Raw genomic sequence first — 9,449 nt, 5'->3', positions numbered from 1 at the left:
GTTCAAATATTGAAGAAAATTATTAAATTGAAAATTCACAAATTATTTAGTTGTTAAAAATGTATAAAACATTCAATTTGTATAACTAAGAATTGAAAACTAGGTTTCACGTAAGTAGTTAATTGAGTTAATTCTATAATAAAAAAACTATACAAACGGTTTTTCTTTATAGCTACAGTGAAACCTCCTTTAACGGGCACCTCCAAATAACGGACGGAATTTTGGGAACGGTGGAATGTGTACTCACTGTATTTCCCCTCTTAATAGCGGACACCTACAAATAGCGGATGACGTTTAAGCGACCGAGAGTGTCCGGTATTTAGAGGTTTTACTGTATTTTAAATTCAGATTTGGACGAAATTACAGATTAAATAATCAACAATAACAATTTTAGTTGTATTGTAATTTAAAAATATTATTCTTGGGTGCTTCAAATTTCTAGAGTCTAAAGCAGTAGTTCTCAACCTTTTTTGATTCATGTCACCTTTAGCCACTTGAATCAAACACTGCGTCACACTAACATCAAAATAATAAACAATCTTAGCTGTATATTTATTATTAGGCACACGTGTTTATCGGACCAAAAGATTAAATATAAATAATACAAACTATTATAAAGATACGAACTTTGAGGTATGTTATGTACCTACATGACAGTGGTGGTATAGGTGTATAATATATTTATTATAAGAAATTATATGACTGTTTTCGGAAAAATTAATTTTTTAAATTTTTTTTTCTTTTCTTGTTAAAATTCTGCGTCACCCCTAAGCTAGGTCCATGTCACCCTTAGGTGACATGTCACCCCGGTTGAGAACTACTGCTCTAGAGTATACTTTATATTCTAATATTGTAAAAGTTAATATCGTTACTCGTTAAGGACTTATATACTTAAAATATTTAATCGTACATACTAATAATCATTACCTATACCGGCTACCACAGAATAGATTAAATCAGAAGTATAAACTATGAATAACTGAGTGAATCGGGTACATAATATATTATGACGAATCTGATTTGAATAATTTAGAATTTCTTTTATTGGTACTTACCCTACATCCGTTTTTTTGTTTTTCCCGATTATGTTAAAAATAATAGAATTTTTACAAAAATACCAACTAGATCGAATTTGCTACCACATATAAACCAATCTCAGAGTTGTAAGTTAAAGAATTTTTACTACTCCGAAAGATGATGAATTTATAATATTATGACATAACGTTTATTTTGATACTTTGATAGATTTCTCAGTTGAAAAATAAACATAAAATCATACATATAATAATAATTATATGCAGGTATAAACGATCGCGATTATCAAATATTATACAATAGGTACCTACTTTTATAGCTATACTGTGCCCCACACATACAATAATTATTATTTAATGTATTTACATAGGTAATTATTTGCGAATTAAGGAATAATTGATATTCATTTAATTATAATTTATCTATAGTTTCGGGAAACTCAGAATTATTAACTATTATTATTGAAACAGTTTATTAATAAAATAGGTACCTATAATTTTTATTAGACATTTTATACGTATCCATATCTCTACTATGAGTTGGCCACTTATTATTTAAATTATTTTTGCAAATCTAGTATAATAGTAGGTAAACCTATATGGTTATAAGTTATAACTATATTCTACTCTTCGAGTTATTGAATTATATAGGTAGGTACTTATTATAACAATGACTGGAGCATTGTTTAATATTTTAATTCCTACTAAACAACATGAGATACATCTTACTCAAAAAATTGCTTGTGATTGTTCAATAAAAACTAAACACAATGATAACACAAACAATAAACACTCACTTGACCGTCCCAAATATAGTTTGCCAATAACTATGGAAAAAGTAAGTACCTAATATTGGCAAATACTAACTATTTACTATTTTACTTACATTTACCTACTATATATGTATATTTATCTATAATTAGTGGTACAATTTACTAGGAGAAATTCATTATTTTTTAGTTAGTTCATATACATTTCATAAATTATGAGGAAGATAATTTAAATATATGGTGTCGCTAATCATCTTTAAGTACCCCTCCAAATTGCACTTATTTTGCTTGTAACATAAAAACATTTTATGAAATTTTGAATAGATGCATACCTATATATATATATATATGTGTGTGTGCATTTATTCAATATTACAATCATGGACCATTTTTGGCCAACCGGAAAATTTTAAAAAGGGGCCTCCACATAGAAAACAATTTAATATTATATGATATTTAAGGTCCCCATTACCAAAATACGAAGGGGGGCCCACCAGGAAATGCCCAGTTGCCAGGTAGGCCTATCCACCTATGATTACAATTAATATAATATAATATATACCTATATCTCTAATTAAGTATAAAATTATATCATTGGACTATAATCACAAATATTTTTTAATGTCTTAGACATTGGAAGCAATTTTATGTAGTTTGCAGATTTCCAATTCAGTATGGAATCAAAGCAGAGATAATAGATGCTATTCGGTAATTATATACTATACTAAATCTCAAAATATGTATAAAACTAGGTAGGTATCCTGGGTAGGTAACCTATATCTACTTAATGTTTACCTGCTTATAAACCTTGCTATAAGTAAAAACTTTTTTATTAAAGGTTATACTTTACCCACCATATAACACTATATAATAAATTCCAATATTTTCAGATAATTTTTTCAATTGCTTCCAATGAACACTGTGAACATATTTTGAATTTATTGATGGAAAATGGCATTGGAGTAAAATTAAATTCAACAGTAGTGTAACTATGTATTTTATAAGATTTATATTAGTTATATACATAATAATATATGATACAACGAATAAAACTTGAGCTTTGTGATCATTGTGTTTTCCTCATATTACTATGTACATAATATTATACAGATATAGTAATAGTGTAAGAGGAAGCATTCTGTGTGTCAATTTGCCTTTGTATATTTAGCTACTTTATACTTTTATAGTTCCATATTAATAATTGATTGAATACATATCTAATTTGATTTACTAGAGTTTTGCCTTGTTCATTGTATTATCAAGATACTGAAACATCTACTTCATCAGTTTTTGAAACCAATCAGCATAAAAAGTAAGTATTATTTTAGCCTAGGTATGTTTAAAATATATTTCTTTTAATCCATCCTGAACATAGATGAAATATGTTATGGACACTCATTATAATTCAATCTTAATACTTAATTGTATTATAGCCCATCTAGTTTGTATGAATCATCTTGGAAAAAATTTCTTCAGTCAGTTAGATCTCGATTAACTGTAGCACAAGTTATTCAAGGTATAGAAGCTGGCGCAATGTTAACCTTTGATTTTGTAATTCTTCTAATAATATCGGTGTAAGTATAAGATGTAATTGTTTGAGCACTAAATACAATATAGGTATGCATAATTATTAAATATTAACGTTTATTATTTTAAAAATTCGCCAATAATAAAATTGTATATTTTCAAACTTTATTTTGAAATCCATTATATACTTTTTTGAAGAAGTGGTTCTTATTTATAATTCATAGAACAGTTGCCGCTCTTGGTCTGATGCAAGGAGAAACTATTATATTTGTCTCTAGTATGCTTCTTTCTCCACTTATGGTTAGTGATTATAAAAATTATATTATATTATATTATAAAACATAAATCAGATATTGGATAACCTAAAATAATTACTGAGTAAATACTTTTATTTTTAGGGACCAGTTAATGCTGCTACATTTGGAACTATGATCAAAAATAAAAAACTTAGAAACATGGGGATTATAAATGAAATGATTGGTTTAATTCTATGTGTTATAATTGGTTTTGGATATGGCTTAACTGCTTCTTATTTTGATGAAAGAGATTCTAGTCTGTGGATAACTAATGAGATGGCCTTTATGTAAGTACCTATGTGATATATTTAAAATCTAAATTATTTTTACTTGTCTTATCATTCTTTATTAAATATTAATTATCCTTTTTATTTTTGTTTCAGGACAGATATTGGTAGTTTGTGGATTAGTATTGTACTTGCATTTCTTGTTGGAATTGCTGTGCCTATTGCTCTACTAGGAAATAATACATTTTCTTTAGTCGGAGTAGCAATATCTACATCACTTCTACCACCTTCTGTTAATGCTGTATGCATTTTAGTAATAATAAAATATTTATTTAATATATACATATACATATTATCTACACATAAATATTAATTTATAAATTAATAACTTTAAAGCTTAAATTTAAAGTTTGATTAATATACATTGTTATTTTTAAATTATATGATAAGTATGTGTAATAGTTTCAAATACTAAACATTTGCACGAAGCCTCCGCCGGCTTAAGTCACATTTAAGATTTTATCAGATCATAATAAAACTCACTAACAAGTCAATTTATTTTTATTATGTATTATTACATATTATATTGTAAAACATACCAATACAATCAATTGTGAACTGTGTGTTTTGGTTACTAAATATTTGTTTTGCTTAGGATATTATTTAAAATTCTAAAAATGTAAAGCAGAATTTCCTGAATTTCACAAATTTCTGATTAAATGAAACTGTAATATTTATAAAATATTCTGTTTAAAATACTATTGTTCAATTTATTATTGTTAAGGTTATATTTTAAATTAATTAATTATTTGATTATAAATAGGTACAGTTTAAAATGATCAAAAAGTTTCTATATTTTTTATGTTTAAAGCATTAAAAAAATAAATACTGTTTCTTTGATATTTTGGTAATTAAAAACCAAACTATGTTAATAATTTAAAATATTAGAATTGAAAAATAAATTTATCCTTCCATTTTACTCAATAGTTATTATGACAATATATATTTTGTTTTGATTGTTAAATTTATTTTTAAGGGACTGTTGTGGGCATTTTCTGTAAGGAGTATTAATCAAGATTCTTTTAATACCTTAAATTTACATTATTCATCTACAAGATCTATTGATTTTGCTATAAAAGGTGCAATCAGCATGTGTGTAACATTCATCAATATAATATGTATATTTGCATGTGGTATTGTCATACTAAAAGTAAAAAACATATTTATTAAATAGATATTTGTATATTTTAAAACTAATGTCGAATTTCTTAGATGCTATCATGAACTACTATTTTATTACCTATAGATAAAAGCTGTTGCACCAAAACAAAGTAATCAGTCTACAGCATTAATCAATGAATATTTAAATGTGTTGAAAGAAATAAACTTAGAATTTCCTCAAGAAGAAGCTAATTATCTTACACTCAGGTAATAATTTTCTATATTTTAGACAGTTATTGACGTATAATTAAATTAATTTTACATATAATAACTACTGGTTAAAGGTTAAAAGAGGAATATTCAATATTTGGGTTATCTCCAAGTACTGTAAAAACTAGAGGGCTTTGTAGCGTCACTCCTGGGTATAATCCTTTTGATGTAAGTTTACATATAAAGTAAAAAATAATCATTGTTCTAGTGACATTGTTTGTATCTAACAGCTATCTTTCATTACTTGGTCGCCGGGATATAGAAGACAGCATGACCTGAAATCATTTTCAAATACTCCAACGGATATCAGTACATCCAAGTTATTAAAGAACAAAATAAAAAAAACAGGTAAATTTCTTGAGTAGGTGGTGTAATATTATTAAATTGACAATAGTTTAAAGAGGCCTTGTATCCTGTAGCCCACACATAAAATGTATTTTACTTTATACTTTGCCTTTTAAAACCACTCTTGAAATCCAAACCTACCATGTACTATGTACAATAATTCGACCAGCTTGGACATTTGGTTTTCAGAAATGGGATTTTGGAGAGCCATCCAATACCAAAACTTCAAGTGTTTCAAATTAATCTGCTTACAACTAGTAATGTCTTCTCCTTGGCAAACACAAGCAAAAATCTTCACAAAAACCTAAAAATTTCTATCCTCAATCAATTAGCAAAATTATATTGCTTTAAATTTCATATTTAACTCTCACAATAACCCGATTTTTCAATAATCAAACTTAAACAATTATCCTCCATCACACATCCTGGCACTGTACATAGAATACCTACTCAAAAAAACAGTGACCTAGAGACCTAAGATTAAAAAATAATAATACTAAAAAGTACCATGCGAAATTGATGAGTGCTTTCCTAAAAATGGCAACCTCCTGTTAATAATCCTTTTTTTACTCATTTTATTTATTGTACTGATTAGATAGATCATTGACTTATTTAGTTAATACACGAAATAGGTTATGGTATAGATTTTAAATTGAAAAAATTATATTATCAAACCAAAAACAATACATATTTTTCTAAAAAGATAGGTCTAAATGCAAAGTATATACTTTAAATTTAATTTAATTTATCAAAAAATTATTGTAAATTGTATAATAAAATATACCTAATAAGTAAATACTCTAAATTTAATGTGTGTTAAGTGATATAGATTGTATCATAAAGTAATACTCTATGCATTATATTTAAAAATTTAAATAATACATTTTTTTTATATAGATTTTCATAATGGTGAAACTTCACCAGGATCACTTTCAGCTGTTTTTAAATCTCCAATGGAAAATTATAAAAGTACTGTCTCTACAGATAATAATACACCTTCAACAACAAGACGGTTTACTGTAACTCCCGTAATGTTGAAAAATTCTTCAATCACCAAAGAATAATATTATTTAATAAATATATGTGTTTCTTTAATTTTTAAATGTTCTGATTGTTATATTATGGTAAATGAATATAACATAACAAAACAAAACATGATTATCTACTTACATTAATTTTAAATTATATTTATATATTTTACAATTCTATGATAAATGTGATGAACAATATCTAATTAGCAATAATTTGTATGATCCTATTCTGAATTAATTTTGTTAATTATATCGAATATTAGTATAAATGTTTTAATTGTTTTAAATATACCTTTTTAGTTATAAATATTTAAATTTAAACTGTTTAAAGAGCAGTGGCGGTTCATAGATAGGGGCGATAGGGCGATCGCCCGCCCCCTTCTAAAATTATCATTTATTACTAATTTATAAGTTAATATTAAATTTCTCATTTATATTTTAGTATAATATTGTCAAAAATAAAAATTGGCTAGGGCTATACACTGCGATATTTGCCTCGAAATCCGCCCGGCGATTTCCGCTGTCGTCGAAAACCTATATGTTTAAATCGGAGAGGCTATACGATTTCGCCGCGATATTCGTCGTCGGTCGACGATTTTTTTTAAAACCGCCCAATCCATAAAACCCGCAAAACCGTCTATTTTCACAACTTTTAATGTTAGTGGCTACACATGCAGGTGTTTTTAATCAACGAATTTCGCGGCGATTATTACCATAGTACAAAATACATAGTACGGTATTTTAATACAATATTATTGTAGATAATATCGTAAATATCATAAACATAATATTATATCTAAACAAATTATTTCACTGGGTACGAAAAAAGTATATATATAAAGTAAACGAAAATGACTGAAATATGAACAGGTACTGTACGTGCTCGCACATGCAATATTGCAATGTGAATGTTCTTGACTTCTTGAACTAAGCCCACCAGATGGGTGTAGAATTTGTATCATAGAATTATATTAATAACTCGATTAATAACTTCGGAACTGAATTATGGCAAAATTATGGTAGAAATATTTTGAAAATCGCGGCGAAAATATTGAACGAATATTCGCCGCGAAATTCGTCTGGCGGATTTCGTCGTGTACAGCCCCAGCCTTTAAAGTCGCTCGTCAATTCGTCATTACTATGGTTGGAATACAATAATAATATTGCCACCGGGACGATGATTTTAATCGCCCGTTGGCCATTATGCACGGATTCCAATTTCCGAACTTGTGTATTTATTATTTACTTTGTGCCAAGGCCGTATATTGGGGGGGGGGGGGGGGGTTAGGGGTTCAACCCCCCCAACCCCCGAAATATTTTACAACTAATAAATTTAATTGTATAAGTAACTTAATTATAATAATTTGCTATGTGGCCATTTGGGTACCTAATAAAGTAATAATATAGTAACTAAGTTTGATGGCGATTTCTATAATATAGGTAATATAATATTATTATATTATACATAGATAAGTCATACAAGATTAGAGACGTTTTGTCGAATATATATTATAAATACTTAATATATTATCGAAAAATAAATTATCGATCGTATTGTCAATTGTCATTTTATCTCAAAAAACTCCATGATATTGTCCATAGTGTCAGTACTACACAGTTAAAGCATTATTAATAATTTTATCGTGAACATTAAATAAGTACACCACTACAAATATTTTAGTACAAATTAGTATCAGTTTTGTGCACGCTGTGTAACAATCAAATATTTCTGTATACTTTTTTATTTGATTATTTTAATAAAATGTCAAATCGTAAGCGTAATAATTCCCTTACAAATTATTTTTGTAAAAAAAGAAAAACAACCGAGAACGAAACAAGTACAAGTTCTACATCTACCGCAGTAATTACAGATACACTAATTATAACGGAATCTACAAATGATATTATTGATATTTACAACCATGAAAAGATTAAAAAACTATTTACGCAACTCATTAGGCCAAGAACGACTCACAGGTTTAGCTCTTGAGTGTTCATAGGCAAATTCATATCGATCCGGCTGAAGTTATTGATCGTTTCGCCAAAGAAAAAAACCGACAAATAGATTTTGTGCTATAAAATATTTTTAAAATTAATAATTATAATGCATTAATAACATAGTAAAATGTGATTTTTTTTTTAAATAAATGTTTTTTTAATTACTTAAAATGAAAATATTATTTGATTTAAAACCCCCCACGAAAATTTGTTCCAGCTACGGCCCTGCTTTGTGCGGTCGTAACTCTAATCAATTCTATCTATAAAAAAGTGTTGACAATTTAGAATTATAATAATTTATTATTTATATGTATTAAACAACTATAAACGGATTAAAATAAATTATTATTATTAATATTATTTGTGTTCGATACTTTCCATAAATAAGCAATTTTATATCGCCCTCCCACTTTCAGAGCACACGACACACGAGCCGCCACTGTTAAAGAGAACAGGAACATTTTAATTTGAAAATTGATATACTGATATAATAAGTTCAATCATTGAACTTATTATACTTATTGAACTTCAATGTTTCATTTCATATAATATTCATATTCATTATTCACACCAATCACACCACGATGGGCACGAATCCACGATGGTGATGAACTGATGAAGAGAAAAGAGAAGTTAGTAATATTATTGTTCTGTGATAATATTTTCGATACCATGGTTTTTGAAAAACCAGTGTTGAAACATCTACAATAAATAAATCACTTATTTATTTACTTGGTCATATTGATTATCATCTAATGCTACCGTATAATGATAACGCTTTACACGTGCT

The 9,449-nt window shown here is 27.2% G+C and overlaps 1 protein-coding gene across 1 annotated transcript; it reads left to right on the top strand.

The window, feature by feature from the left end:
- Nucleotides 1-1,227: 1,227 nt before the first annotated feature.
- Nucleotides 1,228-6,872, top strand: LOC107166087 (uncharacterized). Its single transcript, XM_015514618.2, has 13 exons — nucleotides 1,228-1,872; nucleotides 2,435-2,512; nucleotides 2,695-2,789; nucleotides 3,039-3,116; nucleotides 3,238-3,378; nucleotides 3,556-3,631; nucleotides 3,730-3,914; nucleotides 4,011-4,155; nucleotides 4,891-5,064; nucleotides 5,161-5,282; nucleotides 5,360-5,453; nucleotides 5,516-5,633; nucleotides 6,528-6,872. Exons 1-13 carry the CDS (start codon nucleotides 1,705-1,707, stop codon nucleotides 6,692-6,694), a joined length of 1,641 nt encoding a protein of 546 aa, XP_015370104.2. The 5' UTR covers nucleotides 1,228-1,704; the 3' UTR covers nucleotides 6,695-6,872.
- Nucleotides 6,873-9,449: the final 2,577 nt, after the last annotated feature.

The sequence above is a fragment of the Diuraphis noxia genome, unplaced genomic scaffold, assembly GCF_037042655.1.
Source record: "Diuraphis noxia isolate RWA-SAM2 unplaced genomic scaffold, SU_Dnox_SAM2 contig0002, whole genome shotgun sequence".
Lineage (NCBI taxonomy): Eukaryota > Metazoa > Arthropoda > Insecta > Hemiptera > Aphididae > Diuraphis > Diuraphis noxia.
The sequence above is the reverse complement of the archived record's forward strand: the minus strand, read 5'-3'. Positions and strand labels throughout refer to the sequence as shown.

Bases quoted from the DNA above. Each gene is read 5' to 3' on its own strand.
- LOC107166087 (XM_015514618.2), top strand. From the start codon at position 1,705: ATGACTGGAGCATTGTTTAATATTTTAATTCCTACTAAACAACATGAG. The intron at 2,513-2,694 runs GTAATTATATAC...CAATATTTTCAG, and splicing joins GAGATAATAGATGCTATTCG to ATAATTTTTTCAATTGCTTC. The intron at 3,915-4,010 runs GTAAGTACCTAT...TTTTTGTTTCAG, and splicing joins ACTAATGAGATGGCCTTTAT to GACAGATATTGGTAGTTTGT.